Below are 26218 nucleotides of genomic sequence, written 5' to 3'. Positions count from 1 at the left end.
GGAGAATATAAAGAAAGTAGGAAGAAACTTAAGCAAGGAGTCAGGAGGGCTAAAAGGGGTCATGAAACCTCATTGGCAACCAGGATTAAAGAAAATCCCAAGGCCTTTTATACATATGTAAAAAGCAAAAGAGTAGCCAGGGAAAGGGTGGGCCCACTCAGGGACAGAGGTGGGAATCTGTGTGTGGGGCCAGAAGAAATGGGAGAGATACTAAATGAGTACTTCTCATCAGTATTCACCAAAGAGAAGGATTTAGCGGTCGATTGGTCTAGGGAAGAGTGTGTAGATAGCCTGGTTCATGTTGAGATCAAAAAAGAGGAGGTGTTCAGCGTCTTGAAGAATATTAAGGTGGATAAGTCCCTAGGGTCAGATGGAATCTACCCCAGAGTACTGAGGGAGGCAAGGGAGGAGATTGCTGGGGCGTTGACAGAAATCTTTGTATCCTCACTGGCTACGGGTGAGGTCCCAGAAGACTGGAGAATGGCCAATGTTGTTCCATTGTTTAAGAAGGGTAGCAGGGATAATCCAGGAAGTTATAAGCCGGTGAGCCTTACGTCAGTGGTAGGGAAATTATTGGAGAAGATTCTTTGTGACAGGATTTGCTATCATTTGGAAGCAAATGGGCGTATTAATGAGAGCCAGCATGGTTTTGTGAAGGGGAGGTCGTATCTCACTAACTTGATCAAGTTTACCGAGGAAGTGACAAAGATGATTGATGATGGAAGGGCAGTTGATGTTATCTACATGGATTTCAGTAAGGCCTTTGACAAGGTCCCTCATGGCACACTGGTACAGAAGGTAAAGTCACACAGGATCAGGGATGAGCTGGCAAGATGGATACAAAATGGGCTTGGTCATAGAAGACAGAGGGTAGCAGTGAAAGGGTGCTTTTCTGAATGGAGAGCTGTGACTAGTGGTGTTCCGCAGGGATCAGTGCTGGGACCTATGTTCTTTGTAGTATACATAAATGATTTGGAGGAAAATGTAACTGGGCTAATTAGTAAGTTTGCAGACGACACTAAGGTTGGAGGACTTGCAGATAGTGAAGAGGATTGTCAAAGGATACAATGGGATATAGATCAGTTGGAGACTTGGGTGGAGAAATGGCAGGTGGAGTTTAATCTGGACAAATGCGAAGTAATGCATTTTGGAAGGTCTAATATAAGTAGGAATTAAACAGTAAATGGCAGAACACTTAAGTGCATCGACGAGCAGAGGGATCTGGGTGTACAGGTCCACAGGTCACTGAAAGTAGTCAGGAAGACATATGGCATGCTTGCCTTCATTGGCAGGGGTATTGAGTATAAAAGCTGGGAAGTCATGCTGCAGCTGTATAGAACCTTGGTTGGGCCACACTTGGTATATTGCGTGCAATTCTGGTCGCCACATTACCAGAAGGATATGGAGACGTTGGAGAGGGTGCAGAGGAGGTTTACCAGGATGCTGCCTGGTCTCTGGAGGTTATTAGCTATGAGGAGAGGTTGGAGAAACTAGGATTGTTCTCACTAGACCGACGGAATTTGAGGCGTGACTTGATAGAAGTTTACAAATTATGAGTGGCATGGACAGAGTAGATAGTCAGAAGCTTTTTCCCAGGGTGGAAGAGTCAATTACTAGTGGACATAGATTTAAGGTGAGAGGAGAAAACTTTAGAGGAGATGTGCGAGGCAAGTTTTTTATGCAGAGGGTAGTGAGTGTATGGAATTCGCTGCCAGAGGAGGTGGTGGAAGCAGGTACGATAGTGGTGTTTAAGAGGCAGTTGGACAAATACATGAAGAGGATGGGAATAGAGGGGTATGGACCCCGGAAGTGCAAAATGTTTTAGTTTGACAGGCAATATGATCGGCGCAGGCTTGAAGGGCTGGTTCCTGTGCTGAACTTTTCTTTGTTCTTTGTTCTTCTTTGTCTCTACCTACCAGACCAGCTGTAAGGTGGGGGTGGCTTTTCAATGGCTGAAGGGCTAGGGCTGTACTGTGGAAGGGGGGTATCCCAGGATGTATGTGGGGGCACATGTTGATTTGTGCAAGTTGCCAAAAGAGGTTGAGGTTTGAGGAGGCAGTCTGCAGACAAGATGAGGTCAGATGGAGATGTGAGGATGTGTGTGAGAGAGTGAGTGGTGATGTACCTTGAGCTGGCAGTGAGTGAGATGCCAGTGAATGTGTGATGGGCTTGTGAGTGTGTGAGTTGCCTTACCGTGGTGGCACGGATGAGATCATTCATTCGTTTTATGCGCTGGATGTTTGACCTCTTTTGTGCAGCATTGGCACTGACCCACCTCTGCCACCACCTCCTAAACCAGACTGGTGAGCCTTCTGTGGCCAGAGCGGGGGTAGAGGACATTGTGGTGGGCGTCCACAGCATCCAGAAAGCATCCAAGGGGGCTTGCATTCTTCTTAGCTTTTGGGGCAATGTCTTCACTGGAGCAGTGCTAGGCTACAAGCATTGAGAAGTGTGCGTGTAGCTGCAGTTTAAATATGGCGCCCCGTGTGAGGAAGCATCAAGGTAACAGAGTGGCGGGGAAACCGGAGGCCACTGCCAGCGAGGCGGCGTATTTCCTGTGGCTGTATAATTAATGGGGCAGGAATGGTATGTTATGATGTGAAGGTCCGTCATTGTGACTGGCGGGTAAAACGACTTTTTTCCTGCTCGCTACCGCACTTTGTGCAAATCCAGGACAATTCCGCCCTTCATCATTTCAAAGTTTAACACTATCCTCCTCACCACTCACAATATTTCCAAGTTTTGTGTCATCCTCAAATTTTGAAATAATGCCCTGTACACCAAAGTATAGGTCATGAATTGAGGCCCACGTCCGCCAAGAAGTGCTATATACTTCCTATGCGGGTGGGGAGTGGGGGTGGTGGGGTGGGATTCCCTCAGCTGGGAGTGTGTTCTTTTGTGCATGTGCGCAAAAGAGCGCACAGGTCTCCCTGATTCTAATTGCTGCTGCAGGGGAATCGGCTCCGTTTTGAAACTTTTAATAAAGGAGTTTAAAAATTTTCCCTGCCATGTCCCCTCATGTGACACTGTCACATGAGTTGGGACATGTCCATAACTTTTACTGCAACCTTTCATTAAAATTTTAAAAACTCTCATGAAGCTGCATTCTGCCAGTGGATAAGGTCTCATGTTTCTTCACAAGCTCGCCTGGGCTCCGAGCCTGCCCGCCAGCCTTAAGGATGGCAGGTCCATTAATAAGCTGAATTAGTTTCTTAATAGGCCGCCAACCTGAAAACGTAAATGACGCGGGGTAACGTTGGGTGTTTCACGGGAGTCTCACCCCCTCTCCCCCCCCCTCACATACCAACGGAAAAATTCTGCCCCAGGTGGACGTAGAAAGTTCAGAAGGACAGTGGAAAAGAAGTAAGAGGAGCCAAGACAGAATATGTAAAAAGATGGGCAGCTAACATAAAAGGGAATCTGAAAGTCTTCTATCGGCATATATTTAGAAAAGGTGTGGTAAATGAAAGAGTGTAACCGATTAGGAACCAAAAGGGAGACTATTGCATAGAGGCGGAAAGCATGGCTGAGGTACTAAATGCATACTTTGCACTTGGCTTCACCAAGGAAAAAGATACTTCCAAAATCATAATGAGAAAGGTACACTGGATGGGCAAAAAATTGATACAGAGGAGGTATAAGAAAGGTTGGTTGCACTTAAAGTTGAGAAGTCACCAGAACTGGATCAAATGCACCGAGGATACTGGCATGAGTAAGAGTGGAAATTGTGGGTGCATTGGCCATAATCTTTCAATCCTCTTTAGGTACAGAGGTGGTGCCTGAGGACTGCAGAATTGCAAATGTTACACCCTTATTCAAAAAAAGGATAAGCCCAGCAATTTAGGATATTCAGTTTAACCTTAGCGGTAGGAAAACTTTTAGAAATGATGATCCAGGACAAAATTAATAATCACTCAGACAAATGTGGATTAAGTAAGGAAAGCCTGCATGGATTTGTTAAAAGCAAATTATGCTTAACTAACTTGACTGAGTTTTTTGATGAGGTAACTGGGAGTGTTGATTAGAATAATGCAGTTGATGTGGTGGACATGGACTTCTAAAAGGCATTTGGAAAGTGCCACATAACAGTCTTGTCAGAAAAGTAGGTTACCAATTGGAAACAAAGGGCAGAATTTTCTGGACGTGCCAGCTGTGGGTTTTGCGGCAGGCAGGGGCAGAAAATTTGGAGTGAGGCTAAAAGTCAGATTACCACGGGCGAAAAAACGAGTTGGAAATTTCCCCTCACCACTTTCATGGTGGGATGCTGATGGGTTGACTTTCCTGCTGGTCCATGTCAGGAATTTCATTTGCATGCATTAGCACGTCATGAATACTCATTAAAAACATAACTCACCAGAATCACTTTTGTCCTCCCAATTACCTGTCACACCAGTGGGAAATTAGACCAGTCTAAATCATGACCAGATATAAGCGGTGTGCAGCTATCCACCTTCACTTCACTTGTGACTTTGAGGTGAGTGCAACATTCAAAGCCTACCTGCAACAGCACTGCTCTGGTTCCTCAGTGATGACAACACTGGTGGGGGTGTATGGTGGGGCTGCTCAAGGTGCATTGAGCTGGCCTGTTCACTGTGTCTGCCTCGGGTGTTGAGCTGGGTTGTTCACCGTGGTTGCCTCGAGTGTTGAGCTGGGTTGTTCACTGTGGTTGCCTTGAGTGTTGAGCTGGGTTGTTCACTGTGGTTATCTCGAGTGTTGAGCTGGGTTGTTCACTGTGGTTGCCTCGAGTGTTGGGCTGGGTTGTTCACCGTGGTTGCCTCCAGTGTTGAGCTGGGCTGTTCACTGTGGTTGCCTCAAGTGTTGAGCTGGGTTGCTCACTGGGGTTGCCTCAAGTGTTGAGCTGGGTTGTTCACCATGTTGCCTCAGGTGTTGAACTGGGCTGTTCACTGGGTTGCCTTGGGTGTTGAGCTGGGCCACTCACTATAGTTGCCTCGGAAGTTGAGCTGGGTTGTTCACCATGGCTGCTGCTCTACTCTGGCAGGACAGCATTGTGTGCTGTGAATCTCAGGGAAGGCTGCACTCTAAAACAGAGACCAGCATGGAGACTGGGGGGGTGGGGAAGGGAGATGGGAGAGACATGAGGGTTGGGGGTGGGGGGTGGGAGGGGGGTTGCTGTAGGACGATGGCAGGCAGAGGAAAAATCAGGGGTGGGGAAGCTGGAGCCTGACATGGAACAGTAGAACCCAGACGCAGAAGGGGGTGGATGGGATTCGATTTGCCTGAAGGGGAGGGGATGCACACAGACTCTAGAGAACGAAGCTGGGGGAAGGGTTGCACAGAGACTCATGAGTGGATTGGAGGGGGGAAGGCTGCACAAGAAAGATGGGTTGCACAGAGACTCATGGAGCGCGGTGGAAGGGAAACAGTCTTGTGGTCATTCATTAAGGAGCCAGAGATTTGAGTGAAAGGCATTGTTGTCCCCGACCTGGGGTGAGAGATTAAAGGCAGTCCTGGGGCTCTGTGGAACTTGTAGTCAAGGTGAGAAATTAAAGGCAGTCCTGGGACTCTGTGGACATCGTAGTCAGGGTGACAGATTAAAGGCAGTCTTGGGGATCTGTGGGCCATGCTACAGGGCTATGCATGGCAATCACATCATGTTCCTGGTCCAGAAAGGGACAAGGCCTGTGTGTTCAATGGGGATCAGGCCTAGTTTGGTATGCAGGGTGTGATCATAGTCTCACACTCGATGGTGATAGGGGTGTCTGGCTCGGTACTGGATTGCGGATGGGATGGTCATAGTCAGGGGAGGCATCTGTGGCCTGTAAATGGGGAAAACATAATAAAGTGAGGAATACTCAAAACTCTCCTGGGGTTGGAGGGTCGTCGCCTCTGTATGTGACCATGCACGCAGCCTCAAGATATGAGAGATGAGGTCTACATGGGGCATGGAAACATCAACAGTGATGAGTTCAGTGGGGAGGGCGGGAATATCTACCACAATGACAATGGGATCCAGGGTTACTGGTGGAGGCTGAAAATTCATCGGAGTGAGTTCTACCTACTCATCGTGAGGCTCCAGGAAGACCAGGGGGACCCGAAATTGGACAGGGGGACAGTCAAAGCTGGTCTCAAAGTAAAAATGCAGCACTACCATCTTGAGGTCCTGAAGTTATGACACAGTTTAAAATCAAAATTGGAAAAGGGAGGGGGCTGAGGCAGTGTGGGAGGAGCCCATGGCTAGACTCAGGGGCACTAACATGGGGCAGCTTCACACTGCTTAGAGTAACAATATGGAAATGAAGTCTGAGCTGATAGAATTTAGGAAGAGTTAATTGAGAAGGTGCAATTGGAGTCACTGACATTTGGAGTGATTTAACCTGAGACTGCAGGAGTCATTGGGTTCACAATAAAGTTGATCAATTTGAGCATAAACAGAGGAATGTGAGAATGAAAGATGTAGCCAGCCCTGAAGGGAGCACAGCTGCTGGATATCTGCAAGATGATCAATGAAAGCCTCTGAGGTACTTTCGCAATTGGCATGGCTAACAGGCCAAAGAGCATCCAGTCATTGTAAACATGCAGATTAGGCATAATCAGTATATCAGATCAGACATAGTAGGAGCTCATTAGGTAAAGTTGAACATAACTTAGACGTGCTCAAGCTTCTTCCAACTTCTCTGGGATTAAGATGTCAAGTAACTGGGGTGGCATCTTGGTCACCTGGATCTGTGAGGTAGCGCCTCATTGAAACATGGGAACAGGGAAAGGCAAGTAGCACAAAACACAATTCCAGGGCATGATACTGGCTTTCTGGTAGCAATTGGGAGCTCTACTATAGTTTCCCATTATTCTTTAATCTGTGGGATCTATCTGTCCACAGGGAGAAGGAGAATTGATTAATGGAGCCTGCGCTCAATGCTGCCTTCTTGATGGCAGTAATTTGATTGAGGAGAAGGAGAAAGGCCCAGAACCACCTAGCATAGCCTTGAAAAGAGACCTGGCCTGAGGTCTATGGCCCAGGGGAGCCTCGGCAAGACTCAAAGGATGAGGACGTCAAACTGATCCCACGGACTTGACTTGCATGACCTAGAGTCTACCAAAGACACTGTTTCTATCAGGAGATGAGCAAGAGACAATGCCAGGCATGACTACATTTTCCAAGAGATGTGGTGGCTAATATCTGCCACCTTCTGTGGGAGGAGGGATGCTCCATGGACATCCCCTGCCAGGTCCCCTGAAGGTCACCACCGCACTCAATTTCTTTGCCAGCGGGTCGTTCCAGGGATCCACAGGGGACCTATGTGGCATCTCTCAGTCCTCAGCACATAAATATATCAAGGAGGTGACGGATGACCTCTACAGTAAGGCTCATTATTGTGTAAAGTTCACACATGATGAAGCTAGCCAGGCTGCTAGATTCCTGTGTTCTGCTGCAATCTCTGGCTTCCCTAGAGTACAGGGTGTGATCAATTGCGCACATGTAGCTTTGAGAGCTCCATTGCAGAAGCTCCCGATGTTCATTAACGAGGGTTCCACTTACTAAATGTTCAGCTTATGTGCGACCATCAGAAGCACCTCATACATGCTTGTGTCAGGTACTCTGGGAATTCCTATGACTCAGGATGAGGCACTCCCAGGTGCCTCAGATATTCGAAGGACCCTGGTGATTACATGGCTGGCTGCTTAGTGATAAGGGCTAACCACTGAAATGATGACTCATGACATAAGTGCGTCATTCTCAAAGTGCCTCGGAGGAAAGATACAACGCAGCACATAGTTTGACAAGATCCATCATAGAGCAGGCCATTGAAGATGTGCTTCCGATGCTTGGACTGCTCAGGTGAGGCTCTGCAGTAATCTCCAGACAGGGTGTCCCACATCATCATGGTGTTGCGCTCTGCACAACCTGACAATTCAAAGGGGAGATGACTTGCCAGAAGAATACATGGAAGAGGCTGAGAGCTCCTCGGACGATGAAGAACTGGAAGGACAGAAACTTGAAGAGAGCGATGATGGGGAGTTTCCATATGAGAATGCGATCGAAGCCGCAAGATATGGAAAACATGCCTGTGACACACTCATAGCCACAAGGTTTCAGGAGGAGTAAAGTACAGGCAAGGGTAGCCAAGTGCATTTCCCTTGTCCCTTCATGGCATACCAGTGACCTGAAAGGCCTTTAGAACCACTAATATTGAGAACGAGGTCAGTATTGGGCCTTAGAACGCCAACCCTCAGGTTTCATCAGGCCCTAAACTTTGGAAAGGTCAGCAACCAAAGCTGTACATAACCACTCTGGGAAGTGAAAGGCAGCACACCAGTGCAAAGCCTGTGTCAAGTGGACTTGGTACAGTTGTGGCCTCCTAAACGAGACACTTCTTGCTACCACAGAAAAGCGCACATAGCTGGAGAGACCATCATGGCTGCAGGTCTTGTGTTTTGGCACAAACAATGAAGACACCTATTTGATGATGACGCAACATGAGTGGTAACCCTGCAATGCATTTGAGCACACATAGCTCCATTCTGTCTTTTAATGAACATCACTTCCTAATTCAATTTGCAGCCACTTTCAATAAAGAGGTTGACCCATCTCCCTGACATTAGGCAAGGGGTGAGTAACTAACAAGAGTCAGCTACACATCACATGAATGTGTGGCTCACAAACGGAGGTGATCATGGAGTGGGTGCTTGGGTCACTCTTGCAATAAGAGGCCACATTGTTGCATATGCACAAAGTATTCAAAAGACGAGACCATTGTCATGAACAGTAAATGTATTTATGCGTGATATATACAGTGAGTGAACATCCATGACCAAAAAGTGATAGCACGGCTTCTTAACCTTTCTCACCCTACCGCTACGTCTTGGTGGATCCCTGACATCCACAGCAGAGGTGGATTCAGCCTGCTGACTGCTATGCCCTGTTGTCTTTGATGACTTTGGCGGGTGTCCTGAGGCCTGGAGAGCCCCAGCCTGCTTTGGATCTCCTTCTGTGAGGCAGGTACACCCTCCTCAGCCTGTACAGCTAGAGGTGATGGGATCACAGGCAGAGGGGATTGGGATCAGCTGATCACTCAAGGAATCACCTGAATGAATGTCCCTGGGGTATCCTGCTGCTGGTCCTCCTCCCTTTGAGTGCCTGAGGGCCCCTCCCTGAATCCTTGAGGAGAAAGGGCACCTGGAGGGAGATCGAGGTGCCCAGCACCCCTTCTCGTCTATCCACTGATGGATCTCACCAATGCCTATAGTGATGGAGTGAAGGTCTGAGCACAATTTTGGCAGAACATGCTGGACTAAGGTGTTCGTGGCAGTTGCCACTCTTCCCTTGGAGCTCTCAAGACGTTCGCATGTTGGAGCCATGACATCAGACAGAACGCAGATGGACTCCTCCATCCTTTGCTCTAGTCTGTTGACTGCCTCCCACATCTCTTGACTGATGTTCCGGCCACCTGTCATTGCATCTCCAGTATGTTTGCGATGGCACTTCCCGAAGCTCATCATCAGACTCGGACTCAGCGGGTATCTGTTCTCCAGCAGTCCTCTGAGTGCCAGAAATCTGGGCTGTCACTGCTTCCAACTGCTGTGGAGACATGTCAGTGAGGTGTGACCCCAAGCCTAATCTAGATCTATGACCCACCGGGGTGTGTGTCTCTGGGCTAGTGGAGGATGCAGGTGAACGCTGTGATGGGTCTTCTTCAAATAGCTCCTCAACTGGGAGAATCCGGTCTCACCTGCACTACAGGAGTGATCATTGTCCTCCCCTGCCAAACTGGCAGCATCCTCCTTGAGTTTGGAGAGCTCCTGAATGTCCATCTGGGGTCTCTCCCTCTTGTTGTGGGCTGCTTGGCCTGCATGAAGACAAAGAATGGAATGTGATGAGAAGGGATGAAGCAGAGGTTGGGAAGCATGTATGCCTACTGTATGTGCTGAGCCTCCCCGCCACCCTCCTGGTAAGGGCTGAAGATGTTGTTTGTGCAGGATGACAGATGAGATACTAGTGAATAGGCTTTCAATGCTGATATCTCCCTGGTAATGTTTTGTGACCATTTGAGTGTATGAGAGTGAGTTTGGAGTGAACTGAAGGTTGACTTACCCTGGCAGTGCAGATGTGATCATTCATCCTCTTCCTGCACAGATGGCATTTTTGCCTGCAGAGCTGACCTTCTGGCCTCTCAGGTCAGCGAAATGAGGTTGGTGGACCTCCTGGATCCAACCCTGGGAAAAAGAACCTCCTGATGCTGGCAGATACCTTTAATTAATTAAAGCCTCCAGAGAGTCGTGGCTAAACCTTGGCGCACCCTTCTTGTACCTTGAAGCCATCTCCGGAACTATAGTTTAGGAAGGATATGAAGGCATTGGAGAGGCTGCAGAAAAGATTTAAGAGAATGGTTTCAAGGGATGAGGGAATTCAGTTACTTGGATAGATTGGAGAAGCTGTGTCTGTTTACCTTAGAGAAGGTTGAGGGGAGATTTGATACAGGAGTTCAAAATCATAAGTGGTCTGGGCAGAGTAGCTATGGAGAAATGTTCCTACTGACGGAAGGGTGGGGAATCAAAGGGCACTAAGTTAGATGGCTAAAGAATCAAAGGCAATATGAGGAGAAAATGAGTGAGTGGTAAGGATCTGGAATGCACTGCTTGAGAATGTGGTGGAGGTAGATTCAATTGTGGCTATCAAAAGAAAAGAAAATAATTATCTGAAGGGAAGATTTTGCAGGGCTAAAGGGAAAAGACAGGAATGGGGCTACCTGAATTGATCTTGTAGAGAGGCAACACAGAGATGGTAGGTTGAATGGCGTCCTATAATTTTAATTCGGGGAAAGGTTTGTAAACTGATTAATAGACTATCAGGCTATGATGTGAATGTGCAACCATCTTTATGCCAGCCATTTTTTTTTCTTTATTCTTTTATGTCCTGTGGCCATTACTGTCAAAGTGGCTTGTTAGGCCATTTCAGAGGACAGTTAAGAGTCAATTATGGTGATTAGTCCTATAAGGCAGGTGGACTTTGTGGGCTCCCACAACCTACACTTAATCGTGTTCTGCTGGAACACTAATCAAAAAATTCAAAGCCAGAGCTCTAATCTCCACTCACCATGATTGACTGGAATCTGGTTTGAACTCTGAAATTCTTTGGGCTCTCTGTTTCATTAAGTGAAAACTTTTAAGTTTTTCTTTTGAAACTGTCTGCTCTTGTTTACTTGTGAGTTGCAATTCATCTGGTGGCATTCCAGCCAACATGGATGTGCCTGGCCTGCAGTCTATGTGGCTTATGATGGTGCGCTCTCAGCAGGAATGAGCTCTCCTGAGGAATCCTGAGAATCTACAGGCAGGGTCTCCTGTTATTTTCGTGATTTGAGTGAGAGAAGAAATTAATCTGATTTAGTTATGAACTTGTACAGATTTTGAAATGCACATGATTATTGTGACCATATTTGATTAAGTGCTGTAGGCAACTGTCATGAAGAGATATTAACATATATAATGTTAATGGAAATTATTTTTTTTAAAATAGAGGTTTAGTCTGTGTGGGTGTTAGTTGGATTAATACCAGCTAGTCTGGGTGCTTTGACGTAGTTTTGAGATGTAGACAATAATGTAGAGGGTATATTTGCATTTTGCTGAATAGAGCATTCAAGAGTGGGAGTGAAACCTTTCACCTAGCTAGGAGTCACCAAGCAATGTTTATTACTAATAAAACTGGCACTATGAAAGGGGTTCAAAGGGCCTAGTGATACAATGAGAATTTACATTCAAAGGGGAAGGCTGATTATAACAGAAAGGGGTTTGTGTGTGCAGCTCAGAGGCAATGTAAGATCAAAGCCTATAAGCTTAACACTGTCTTCAAAAAACTTGAAAGGAACCTCACTAGTGGAAAATACTTCTCAACATCTACCCTGTCAAGCCCCCTCAGAACCTTATACGTTTCAATAAGATCACCTCTCATTCTTCTAAACTCTAATGAATAAAAGTCTAACCTGTTTAGCCGTTCTTGATAAGTCAACACCTTCATCCCAGGAATCAGCCTAGTGAATCTTTTTTCAACTACCTCCAATGCCAGTGCATCCTTTCTTAAATACGGGGACCAAAACTGTACATAGTACTCTAGGTGTGGCCTCAGCAACACCCTGTAAATTTGTAACAAGATTTCCATATTTTTCAACTCCAAACCCTGAGCAATACAGGCCAAAATTGCATTTGCCTTCTTAGTTAATTGCTGCACCTGCATTTTTGTGTTCCATGCACAAGAACACCAAGATCCCTATGTGCTGCACTTTTTTGGAGTCTCTCTCCATTTAATTAAGATTTAAATAATAGTCTTCCTCTTCCTACCAAAGTGCATGAGCTCACACTTTCCTACATTAAACTCCATCTGCCAAGTTTTTTTGCCTACTCACTCAACCTGTCTATATCCCCTTGCAGATTCCTTATGTCTTCATCACAATATGCCCTCCCGTCTATTTTTGTATCATCTGCAAATTTGGATACATTACACTCTTCCCCCTCCTCCAAGTCATTGATCTAAATAGTAAATAATTGAGGCTGTAGGGCTGATCCTTGTGGCACTCCACTAGTTACGTCTTTCCACCCTGAAAAAGACCCATTAATCCTGACTCTGTCTTCTGTTAACCAATCCTCAATACATGCTAATACATTACCCCCAATACGGTGAGCTCTTATCTTGTGCAATAACCTTTATGTGGCGCCTTATCAAAAGCCTTCTGGAAATCCAAATACACTACATCTAATGGTTCTCCTTTATCAACTCTGCTTGTTATATCCTCAAAGACTCTACAAATTTGTCAAACACGATTTCTCTTTCACAAAACCATGTTGACTCTGTTTGATTGTGTTAAGCTTTTCTAAATGTCCTGTAATTTCTTCCTTAATAATGGGCCCTAGCATTTTCCCAATGGCAGATGTTAGGCAGACTGGCCTATAGCTTCCTGCTTTTTGTCTCCTTCCCTTCTTGAACAGGGGCATCACTTTAGAGGTTTTCCAATCCACTGGGACCCTCCCAGAATCCAGTGTGTTCTGGAATATTTCAATCAATGCCTCCATTATCTCTGCAGCCACTTCCTTTAAAACCCTTGGATGCAGGCCATCAGCTCCTGGCGACTTGTCTGCCTTTAGTCCCATTATTTTCTCAAATGGTTTGTCCCTCATGATAGGGACTGTTACAAGATCTTTCATCCCATTAGCTCCTTGCTTATATGATATCTTTGGCATAGTGTCCGCCATCGTGAAGACCGATGCAAAATATTCATTTAAATTATCTGCCATTTCCCTGTTCCCCGTTATCAATTCTCCAGTTGCATCCTCCAAGGGTCCCACGCTCACTTTAGCTACTCTCTTTTTATATAACCGTAGAAGTTCTTGTTGTTTGTTTTCACATTTCTCGCTAATTTACTTTCATAATCAATTTTCTCCCTCTTTATTAACTTTTAAGTCATCTGCTCCTGGCTCCTAAAAAATTCTCAATCCTCTGGCCTAACACTAGTTTTCGCTGCTTTGTTTTTGATTGGATACTCTCCTTGACCACCTTTGTTCATCTTCCTTATCAAGTCCTTCTTTTTGACCAGGATAAATTTTTGTTGAGCGTTATGAAATATCTGCTTAAATGTCTGCCACTGCTCATCCACTGACCTTCCCCTTAGTCTATTTTCCCAGCCCACTTTAGGCAACTCTTTCTTCATACCTCTGCAATTGCCCTTATTTAAGTTGAGGACATATTTTTGAGATTCGAGTTGCTCATCCTCAAACTGAATTTGAAATTCTACCATGTTGCAACCCCCCAGAGGATCCTTAACTATGAGATCTCTTATTAATTCTACCTTATTACACATTCAAAAATAGCCTGTTCCTGGGTAGGTTCTGCAACATTTTGCTCTAAGAAACAATCCCTGATGCACTCAACAAATTTATCTTCCATGTTACCCCAGTCAATCTGGTTTCCCTAGTCAATATGCAGATTAAAATCAACCATGACAATTATACGACCTTCCTTACATGCCTCCATTATTTCCCAATTTATGCTTTGTCCTACAATGAGGCAACTATTTGGGGGCCCATAGACGACTTCAACCCATGACTTCTTCCCATTGCTATTCCTTATTTCCACCCAAACTGATTCCATATCACGATCTGTTGCACCTATATTACTACTCACCACTGCATGATACCTTCCTTTATTAACAAAGCTACCCCACCTCATTTTCCATTTTGCCTATTTTTCTAGAACATTGAATACCTTCGAATATTGAGTTCCCAGTCTTGGTCACCCTGCAACCACTGTCATAGCTATCAAGTCATATCCGTTTATTTCTATTTGTGCCATCAACTCATCTATCTTGTTACAAGTGCTGCATGCATTCAGATAAAGAGCCTTAAGCTTTTACTTTTTACCATTAGTACTCATTCTGGTTCTAATTTCTGCTGCACTCTTCTGCCTATATTTTCTGCTCCTTCCTGTCACACTTTATTGTTTGCCTCGTCACTACCCTCCACCTCTGCTCTCTCGATTATTTTTGATTTTTTAAAATTCCCTTCAATTGAACCCTCCCCCGCACTAATTAGTTTAAAACGCTTTCTACAACCCTAGTTATATGATTCACCAGGACACTGGTCCCAGCTTGGTTCAAATGAAGCCCGTCCCAATGGAACAGTTCTCTCTTTCCCCAGTACTGGTAACAGTGCCCCAAGAATCGGAACCCATTTCTCTCGGACTAAAGTTTAAGTCTCGCATTTACCTCTCTACCTTATTTACTCTACGCCAATTTGCATGTGGCTTAGGTAGTAATCCAGAGATTATTACCTTTGTAGTTCTGCTTTTTAATTTAGCCCCGAGCTGCTCGTAGTCCCTCAGCAAAACCTCTTTCCTAGTCCTACCTATGCTGTTGGTACCTATGTGGACCACAACAACTGGATCCTCCCCCTCCCCCTTCAAGTTCCTCACCAGCCCAGAAGAGATGTCCTTAAACTTGGCATCAGGTAGGCAACACAGCCTTCAGGACTCTGTCCTTGCTGCAGAGAACAGTGTCTATTCCCCTAATTATGCTATCCCCTATTACTACTACGTTTCTATTTTCTCCCCCACTTGAATGGTGCTCGGTTCCACAGTGCTGTTGTCAGTTCGCTCATCCTCCCTGCAGTCTGTGCCCTCGTCCACACCGGGAGCAAGAACCTCGTACCTATTGGACAAGGGCACTGGCTGTGGCTCCTCCAAAGCTAAATTCTGGATCCCCATACCTGCCTCGCTCGCAGTCACACCATTCTGTCCCTAACCACGGACAAAATTTGATGTAATTCATCTAAGGGGTGTGACTGCCCCCTGAAACACAGTGTTCAGGTAACTCTCCCCCACCCTGATGTGTTGCAGTGTCCACAGCTTGGACTCCAGCTCATCAACTCTGAGCCAAAGTTCCTCAAGCAGTCAACACTTGCTGCAGATGTGGTCACTGTGGATCGCACCGACGTCCACCAGCACCCACATACTACAGCTGCAACACATCACCTGCCCAGCCATCTCTATTCTATTTAATTAATTAATTTGGATGTTAAATATTTTAAAAGTGAATTTCTTAACTGTACTCTTCAGCTGTAATAACGTCTCCTGATTTAAACCACTTGGCCAATCAAAAGACACACGGAAGAGATGCTCATCAATCACCTATTTTCACCTGTTTTCCTGTGAAGTCATACTCTGGCTCTGACAGGTAGAATTAAGTTGAAGGGGCTCTCTGCCACCGGTTTTTATCTCCCGCTGCCATTGTCCTTCTCATGCAGATCCGCTTTCCATGTGCTCCTGGCTCTCCTCTCACTGTTTTAAACTGTAAAAATCCAGGCTCTCCTCTCATTGTTTTAAACTATGAAAATCCCAGATCTCCTCTCGTTGTTTTAAACTGTGAGAGTCCCAGCTCTTCTCTCACTGTTTTAAACTGCGAAAGCCCCGGCTCTCCTCTTGCTGTTTTAAACTGTGAAAATCCAGGCTCTCCTTTCGCCGTTTTAAACCGTGAAAAGCCTGGCTCTCCTCTCACTGTTTTAAAAGGGAATTTAAAAGGGAATTCATAAGGTCAAAATACTTTGCCTGGTGTTTGGTTAAGTCCATTGGTTATTGTTGCCTTGTTGGAGATTAATTTGGGAATTTGTTAAAAATTGATCGTAGTAATTTGTAGTCACGTGTATGTGTTTAATTTGTTGTAACTTAATAAATGTTTCATTTAGTTTGATATAAAAATCTCTCGAGAACTGGTGGTCTTATTCCTGAATTTAGAGCTGCAACTCAAAGCATACCAGTTGAAAATATAGGTTATGACAGTCGTTTAAAGTTTCCCTCTGGGATTTTAAATAACCCAACCTTTACAAACTGCTGTGTCATAACATCAAGTGAAGATGACATTGTCTTGTGAGAGATGTGGGTCTGAGAGATTAATTGTGCCACCAAACAATCAAGCAGATCCATCACAAGTGGTACTGATCTGCAGTTGAGGAACATGCCAACAGTGCAATTTGAAGATATAAGAATTAGGGTGGGGGCTGTCAAGAAAAACATGACACAAACCAACATAGGGATATATTAGGACTGATGATCAAAAACTGAATCAAAGAGGTAGGTTTGAAGGAGAGAGTAGAGGTGAAGATGTTTAGTGAGAGAATTCCAGAGCTTGAGGCCTAGACAGCTGAAAAGAGCATCAGTGATGATGGGGAGCTGCCTGAAGTGGTGTAAAATTACATGTTGATTGGGGTGAGTGACAGTGATGAAGTGAGGAATGAGTGTGCGCACTGAAACAAAAGAATTGGGTGTGAAAATAATGTGAATGAATTGTACTTGACAACACAAAGAGCGATGGGGTGCAATACAGAATGACTTGGTTTTCTCAACCTTGGTTAGGTTATTGAAATGCTTCCTGCACTAGACTCATGTCCTCATAATCACGCTTATAATACTTGCTTCTTGGATCACCTCTAGCCACACCTCCTTTGTGATGGTTAATGGTTTCTTTATCTCATTGCTGGCAAAGAGGACCTCCTTTATGTCCCTTACTTTACCCAGCATTACACTGAGGAATGTCGTATCAAATCTGGTCTAATCCTTTGCTTCTTCCTTCTATTCCTGTTCATGTATTCTTTCCAAACTGATGCAACAAACTACAAAACTCCTCCTTCACTGCACCTGTAATCTGGGTTTTTAAATAGTCATGTTGAAATTGCATCATGTGGGTCTGTATGATGCCTGTACATATGCAATGGCAAGGCAAAATCCCGAAGTAAGCTTATAACAATGACGGTTTGCTTTGACATAGTGCCTTTAACATAGTAAAAAAAGTCCTAAGGTTTTTCATCAGAATGTTAAGCAAAACTTGACATCAAGCCTAAATAAGGAGTGAAGCTGACAAACTGAGTGAAGACGTGGAGTTTGGTGAGAGGGGAGAGAGGGGAGTTTTAAACGTTAATTTTGTACTTAGATTTTACTCTTAAAATCAAATCTACTCTTTAATTACCAGTAACTGGAAAGTACTGTGTAGGCAGGCTAAGTTCTTTCTTTCTTGCAGTTTAGACAGGGTAAACTCACTCTCAGCTGTAGGAGCTGAGTAGTTAACTAGCCAACTGGTTGAATTTGGTTACTGTAGCCCCAGTTCAGCTGACTATAAATTCAAGGTTCTTTAGTGTAACCTTTACAAATGAGTGCAGCTGACTAACTGTGTGAAGACTTAGATTTTGGTGAAGGGGGAGAAGGAGTTATTTTTTTCCTCTTTCTATCTTTCTCACCCCATAGAAATTGTTTTTTGCTCTACTACAGGGAAAGGAGTTTGGTGAGTATCTGGTAAGTAGGTATGTTCTCTTCTATCCCTAAGGTTCAAAATAGTACACAATTTGGTGATAAAGTTAATAGAATATATAAGAAAGCAACATAAATAAGTGATTAATATAATTAAGTAATTATTTAAAACACATTAAGGATGGCGGGACAGGTGATGTGTCAAGACTGCAGCATGTGGGAGCTTCTGGTTAACATTGTGATCCAGGGCAAACAAGTTTGCAGTAAGTGTTTGCAGCTTGAAGAACTTTGGTTCAGAGTCATTGAGTTAGAGGCTGAGCTGCAAACTCTGTGACACATCAGGGAGGGGGAAAGTTACCTGGATGCTTTATACCAGGAGGCAGTTACACCAGTTAGGATAGGGTCTTCTGATTTGGTCAGTAATCAGGGGCAGGAGGGTGTGTCTGTGAGTGAGGCAGGTAAGGAGGACCCAGAGAACAGGAGAGTGAGCATCTGCAATTGTCCAACAGGTCTGAGGTTCTCTCAGCTTGTTTGGATGAGTGTGGGAGCTGCAGGGTGGACAAGCAAACTGACCATGGCACAGTGGTACAGGAAGCCATCCAAGTGGAAGGAGCAAAGAGGAATGTAGTGGTAGTGGGGGACAGTATAGTAAGGGGGATTGACACTGTTCTCTGTAGTAAAGAGCAAGAATCCAGATAGCTTTGTTGCTTACCTGGTGCCAGGGCTTGAGACTTTTGCTCAGGGCTGGAGAGGAACTTGCAGTGGGAGGGGGAGGATCCAGAGGTTGTGGTCCATGCAGGTACCAACGGCATAGACAGGATGAGGAAGTAGGCTCTGCATAGTCAGTATGAGGAGCTAGGCACCAAATTAAAAAGCAGAACCTCAAAGGTAATCATTTCAGGATTATTACCTGAGCCACGTGTAAATTGGCATGGGATAAATAAGATTATAGAAAAGAATGTATGGCTCAACGACTGGTGTGGGAGAAGTGGGTTCTGGTTTGTGGGGAACTGGCAGTAGTATTGGGGAAAGTGGAACCTGTACTGTTGGAATGGTCTACACCTGAACCGTGCTGGGGCTGGTGGCCTCGTGAGCCACCCAATGGGGAAGTAGAGAGGGTTTTAAACTGAATAGTGGAGGCAAGGGACTAAATTTGGGAAGATGTGATAAACCAAAGAATAGAGACAAGGCAAGAGAAACAGGTATTAATATGAGAAATTATAACAGGCTGTGACAGGAAGGATAGGGAGGACAAATCTAAGTAAATCAGTAGATAAAGGCAAGGTGCTACAAAAATAATAAAGGGACAAAACTAAAGGCTCTGTATCTACACGCACGAAGCATTCAAAACAAAACAGATGAACTGATAGCGCAAATAGAAATAAATATCTTATAATAAATATCTTATATCTTATAGTCATTACAGAGACATGGCTGCATGATGACATAGATTGGGACCTGAATATTGAAGGGTATGTAACATTTAGGAAGGACAGGAACATAGGAAAAGGTGGAGGGACGGCTCTGTTAATTAATGATGGTATTAGCACATTAGAGAGGGAAACTAGGATGTTGAAGCGGTTTGGGTTGAGATGAGGAATGTTAAAGGCAAGAAGTCACTAATGGCAGTGGTGTACAGGCCCCCTAATTGTAACTACACAGTCGGACAGAGAATAAAAGAATAGATAATTGGAGCTCATCAGAAATGTGCAGCAATAATCATGGGGGATTTTAATCTACATATAGACTGGAAACATCAGTTGGGAAAAGATAGCGTAGATGAGGAGTTCATAGAATGTTTTGGGATAGTTTTTTAGAACAGCACATTATGGAGCCAACCAAAGAGCAATCGAAACAAGACCTGGTATTGAGCAACGAGATACAATTTTCTTGCTGGTAGCTGGAATAGAGAGAAGAGATAATGAGTGATTGACTTGGCAAGCTCCAACATTATAGGTCACTCACAGTCATTGTCCATATGTGGTTGATGTATACTGGATGTACCCTCACTGGCTTATTGGGAGAGGCCAATCTCGCCTTCCACACAGAAACAATTCCTATCCTGTACAACCAGCTTTGCTGCCTGTTCCTTGTGAGAAGAGAGTGTCCTCAACTCTGGGGCTCCCCCCTCTGGTCTTCACTCTCTGCCTGGGTCATCAACTTCTGGTGCCAAGGAGTGTGCTTTTCTTGCCCAACACCCATTCTGACCAATTATCAATCTCAGTTTTATTGACATGTGAAATAGTCCTTAAGAAAAATAGGATGCCATGATCCAATGCCAAAATGTAGGACCTTTGCTCCTGTTCATGAAATGGACTTTAGTCAACAAATAAGTTAAAGTTTTATACTGATGCACAGATATTTATTATTCACATACACTGCTCATGTAGAATAGGACTTATCTTTTACTATGTTAATAAGGAGCTGAAATTCACAACTAAATCCTTAAAAGAAATTCTTACATATTGTTTGATACTCTTGCAATTTAGCTTATATCCAGGTCTCCAGAGCCCTCATGATTATTTCTATCTGTCTGGGATTTTTTGGTTCCATATTTGCACTGATGGGGATGGAATGTACCAACATCGGAGGCTCAGAAAGGAGTAAAGCGAAAGTTGCTTTTTGTGCTGGAGTAATGTACACACTCGCTGGTAAGATCATTCATAATAAAGTATTCCCTTCCTTACTAAGACTGAGATTCACACTCATATTTCTGTTCCCATTCTGCTGCAGTGTTCCAGTGAAGCTCAACATAAGCTTGAGGAATAGTACCTCATCTTTTGATTAGGCACTTTGCAGCCTCCCAGACTCAAGACTGAGTTTAACAATTTTAGACCATGAACTCTGTCCCCCAGTCTGATGTATTTTTGTAATGTGCCGGTCTGAATCTTGTTTTTCATGTTTTTGCTTTTGGACAGAGCTGTTCATTATTCTGACATTCACAGTCACTCTGGACAAATGCTTTGTTTCTTCATTAAAACCATTACCACACCTTTTGTTTTTCGTTTCAAGACATCTTTGTTATTTAATCTCTCCCATCCTCTGTCCTATCCCATACCTTCCCATTTGTTCTTCCTCCCCCTCCCTCTATCAATGGCATAAAACCCATCACACTTCTAAGTTTTATTCATTTTTGGGATGTGGGCATCACTGGCAAGGCCAGCATTTATTGCCCAGCCCTAATTGCCCTTGAACTGAGTGGCTTGCTAGGCCATTTTAGAGGGCAGGCAAGAGTCAATGTGGATCTGGAGTCACAGGTAGGCCACCATACCAGGTGAGGATGGCAGATTTCCTTCCGGAAAGGACATTAGTGAACCAGACGGGTTTTTATAACAATCAATGATTATGTTATAGGGCAGAAATTTCAGTTTGACATGCGGGGGGTGTGCCCCACACGTCAGTGTGTAAAATGATGCGCAGTGACATCAGGCGAGCATCCCGACGTCACTGCGATATTTCACTGGGTGGGCACACAATGAAGTCCGACGCGTGCCCGCCATTAATTAAGGGGCCAGTTAAGGCCCTTTAGTCTTCAATCGACGCTGATTTTTAGGTGCCCATGCAATTTTTGGGTCGGCGCATGGGCACAAGGGGCAGGCAGGTAAGACTTTTCTATGAACCTCATCCATGGGCGGAATAAGAGAACTCAGTCTGTTTTGTGGAACATTTATTGGAGAAAGTATTTTAAACTTTCCTGTGTGATCTGCAGTAGTTCACAACACATTCCAGCAGCTTTTTGTGTACTTTTAACCTTCAGGTCAGCACTCTGCAGTCAGGAATCTTTTGCAGGCCTGTAGCTCTCAGGAAGCCTCCCCTTAGCATGGGTATGGGGTCTGACATGTCCATTCGAGACATGTCCTCTGAGGAGGAAGGGAGGGCGAGGAGGCCAGGAGTGCACATTCAGCCTCCAGGGAAGCCACCTTTGGGAGGACAGGTGCAGGCACAAGGGGCGCAGGGCTAAGAGGTAGTCCAAGGTGGAAGGGGCCACAGAAGATGTCACTATCCTGCTGCCAGGGTATACAGGCAGCGAAGCAGTTACCTCAATATGTCTGAGGTGCAGTGCCGAAGGAGGCTCCGACTGTCAAGGGAGACAGTCAACTATATCTGTCAAATGATTGGCCCTGAGAACTCCCCTAACTGTGTGGGTGGACACCATATGCCAGTGGCTCTGAAGGCCACTGCTGCCCTTAACTTCTATGCCTCTGTCTCTTTCCAGGGCTCAGTGGGTGATCTTTGCGGTATCTCCCAATCAGCTGTACACACCTGTGTCAAGCAAGTCACAGATGCTCTGATCAGGCGTGCATTGACCTTCATCCACTTCTGTTGGGACCAGGCAAGCCAGACACAGTGAGCCAGAAGCTTCGCGGCCATTGCTGACTTCCACCATGTCTAGGGTGCAATAGGCTGCACACATGTGGTCATCAAGGCTCCAGCAGGTGAGCCCGGTGCCTTTGTCAACAGGAAGGGCTTCCACTCATGAATGTGCAGGTAGTGTGTGAGCGCAAGATGCTGATTCTACAAGTTTGTGCATGGTACCCAGACGGCTCCCACGACGCCTACATCCTCAGATACTCCCAGGTGCCAGGGCTCTTCAGTGCTCTGGCTCAGCTGGATGGATGACTGCTGAGTGACAAGGGCTATCCCCTCAGAAGGTGGCTCATGACACCTCTCCGCCATCCAAGAACTACAATAGGAGCCACGTCTCCACAAGGGCTGTGGTGGAGAGAACCATCGGTCTTCTCAAGATACGCTTCTGATGCCTGGACTGCTCAGGAGGCGCACTCCAGTACCCCCCAGATCGTGTCTCGGTGGTAGTGGCTACATGCTGCGCTCTGCACAATCTTGCACTGGAAAGGGCGGATGCAGTGACAATGAAGACATCGATGCAGTGTGCGCGGCTGCCCTACACCAAGGAGTCAGGGACACCTGGGAGGCTTTAATCCAACAAACCTTCAGCTACCTCCACACAAATGGATCAGCAGGACCAGCCTCGCCTGGTACATCCATACTCGACACCTAGGTGCAAAATCTGCCAGGTCATCAGCAGGAACTAAGGGCCTTGTATATAAATTTGAATGTCCAAACAAACACTCATGACAGTTTTCTTAAACATACACATGCAGAACAAACAAGCCACCCTCAGCCATGGTCACAGAATCACAGAATCACAGTGCAGAAGAGGCCCTTTGGACCATCGAGTCTGCATCAACACGTGAGAAACATCTGACCTTACCTACTTAAACGCATTTACCAGCACCTGGCCCATAGCCTTGAATGTTATGACGTGCCAAGTGCTCATCCAGGTACTTTTTAAGGATGAGAGGCAACCCGCCTCCACCACCCTCCCAGGAAGTTTTTCCTCACATCCCTCGTAAACCTCCTGCCCCTCAGCTTGAACTTGTGTCCCCTCGTGACTGACCCTTCAACTAAGGGGAACAGCTGCTCCCTATCCAATCTCGCCATGCCCCTCATAATCTTGTGCACCTCGATCAGGTCGCCCCTCAGTCTTCTCTGCTCCAACAAAAACAACCCAAGTCTATCCAACCTCTCCTCATAACTTAAATGTTTCATCCCAGGCAACGTCCTGGTGAATCTCCTCTGCACACCCTCCAGTGCAATCACATCCTTCCTACAATGTGGTGACCAGAACTGCACACAGTACTCCAGTTGTGGCCTCACCAAGGTTCTATACTACTCCAATATGACATCTCTACTTTTGTAATCTATGCCTCGATTGATAAAGGCAAGTGTCCCTTTTTCACCACCCCACTAACATGCCACTCTGCCTTCAGAGATCCATGGACACACACACCAAGGTCCCTTTGTTCCTCAGAAATTCCGAGTGTCATGCCGTTCATTGAATACTTCCTTGTCAAATTACTCCTTTCCAAAGTGTATCACCTCACATTTTTCAGGGTTAAATTTCATCTGCCACTTATCTGCCCATTTGACCATCCCATCTGTATCTTCCTGTAGCCTAGACACTCAAACACAATGTTACCAGCCGGCCAATCTTTGTGTCATCCACAAACTTACTAATCCTACCCCCCACGTAGTCATCTATGTCGTTTATATAAATGACAAATAATAGGGACCCAGCACAGATCCCTGTGGTATGCCACTGGACATGGGCTTCCAGTCACTAAAGCAGCCTTCTGTCATCACCTTCTGTCTCCTACAAGTAAGCCAATTTTGAACCCACCTTATCAAATTACCCTGTATCCCCTGTGCATTTGCCTTCTTTATAAGTCTCCCATGTGGGACCTTATCAAAGGCTTTGCTGAAATCCATATAAACTACATCAACTGCACTACCCTCATCAACACACCTGGTCATCTCCTCAAAAAATTCAATCAAATTTGTTAGGCATGTCCTCCCTCTGACAAAGCCATGCTGACTATCCCTGATCAAACCTTGCCTCTCCAAGTAGAGATAGATTCTCTCCTTCAGAATTTTCTCCAATAGTTTCCCTACCATTGACATGAGACTAACTGGCCTGTAGTACACTGGCTTATCTCTACAACCCTTCTTAAATAGTGGAACCGCATTAGCTTCTCTCCAGTCCTCTGGCACCTCCCCCATGGCCAGAGAGGAATTAAAAATTTGTGTCAGAGCCCCTGTGACCTCCTCCCTTGCCTCCCTCAGCAGTCTGGGACACAAATCATCCGGACCTGGAGATTTGTCCACTTTTAAGCCCGCCAACACCTCCAATACCTTGTCACTCCCTATATCAATTTGCTGAAGAACCTCACAGTCTCTCTCCCCGAGTTCCACACCTTCATCCTCATTCTCTTGGGTGAAGACGGATGTGAAGTATTTGTTCAACACTCCACTGATGTCCTCTGGCTCCACCCATAGATTGCCTTGGTCCCTAATGGGCCCTACACTTTCCCTGGTTATCCTCTTCCCATTGATATACTTATAGAATATCTTGGGATTTTCCCTACTTTCACCAGCCAGAGCTTTCTCATATCTCTTCTTCGTCTCCTAATTGCTTTCTTAAGCTCCACCCTGCACTTTCTGTACTCCACTAATGCCTCTGCTGATTTGCTTCCCTTGTACCTGCTAAATGCCTCTCTTTTCCTTCTCATCGTGACCTGAATATCTCTGGTCATCCATGGTTCTCTGGGCTTGTTACTCCTTCCTATCACGCTAGAGGGAACATGTTGAGCCTGTACCCTCCCCATTTCTTTTTTGAACCCCCCCCCACCCCCCAACCACTGCTCCCCTCTAGATTTCCCCAGAAGTACCTGTTCCCAGTCTACCTTGGCCAGATCCTGCCTTATATTTTTGCAACTTGTCTATTTCTTTGTCCATAACAAGTTTAAATTGTACCATGTTGTGGTTGCTATCACTAAAATTCTCCCCCACCACCGCCTCAGCCACCTGTCCGACTTCCCCAGAATTAGGTCCAGTTGGACCCTCTACATATTGACACATTTCAATCCATGCACTTAACACTTAATCATTAATGTTGGGAAAGTCGAAATCACGTAATATAATTACCCTATTATTGTTTTTATACACCTCCGTAAATTGTGCACATATTTGCTCCTTAATTTCCCGCTGACTATCTGAGGGTCTAGAATAAACACCTAACAACATGGTTGCCCCTTTTTTATTCCTAAACTCTACCCACAAAGCTTCATTCGATGTCCCCTCCGAGATATCATCTCCCCTTTCTGCAGTAACTGACTCCTTAACTAATAATGCAATGCCTCCTCCTCTTTTACCCCCTCCCCTGTCTCGCCTGCAGATTCTATATCCCGGAATGTTGAGCGACCAATCCTGCCCCTCCCTCAACCAAGTCTTTCTGATGGCTACTATATCACAATTCCACATGTCAATCCTCACCCTTAACTCATCCATTTTACCTGTAATATTCCTGGCATTAAGGTAGAGGCTGTCCAGCCTTGCCTTACTCCCTTGAAACCAAATGCAGCTATACTCCCTCTGACTTGATTGTTTTACTGTATTATGATGTGTCCCTATTCTGCCAACATTCTGTGTGCCCTCTCCCTGCCAAATTAGCTTAAAATCCTCCCAACAGCACTCACAAACCTGCCCACAAGGAAGTTAGTCCCGCTCTGGTTCAGATGTAAACCGTCCCGCTTGTATGGGTCCCACCTTCCGCAGAAACGGTCCCAGTGATCCAGGAATCTAAAACCCTCCCTCCTGCACCAACTCTTAAGCCACGTATTAATTTGTGTTATTCTCCTATTCCTGAGCTCGCTAGCAAATTGCACTGGGAATAATCCAGAGATTACAACCCGAGAGGTCCTGCTTTTTAGTTTACTGCCTAACCCCCTGAATTATTGATGCAGGACCTCAACCCTCTTTCTACTATGTCATTGGTACCAACATGTACCCATGACCTCTGCCTTAACATCCTCGCCCTTTAGGATGATCTGCAGCCGTTCAATGATATCCCGGACCTTGGCACCAGGGAGGCAACACACCCAGAATTACCTGGAAAAACTC

At 45.4% G+C, this 26218-nt stretch overlaps 1 protein-coding gene across 1 annotated transcript in view; it reads left to right on the top strand.

Annotated features, from left to right (window-relative positions):
- The window catches only part of LOC121284271 (claudin-10-like), an 86786-nt gene that overhangs the window by 18294 nt on the left and 42274 nt on the right, over positions 1-26218 (top strand). Inside the window, exon 2 of the mRNA XM_041199617.1 lies at positions 20227-20388. Coding sequence (XP_041055551.1) covers positions 20227-20388 — 162 coding nt within the window. The remainder of the gene's footprint in view (positions 1-20226; positions 20389-26218) is intronic.

This window comes from Carcharodon carcharias, chromosome 11, assembly GCF_017639515.1.
Source record: "Carcharodon carcharias isolate sCarCar2 chromosome 11, sCarCar2.pri, whole genome shotgun sequence".
Lineage (NCBI taxonomy): Eukaryota > Metazoa > Chordata > Chondrichthyes > Lamniformes > Lamnidae > Carcharodon > Carcharodon carcharias.
The sequence above is the reverse complement of the archived record's forward strand: the minus strand, read 5'-3'. Positions and strand labels throughout refer to the sequence as shown.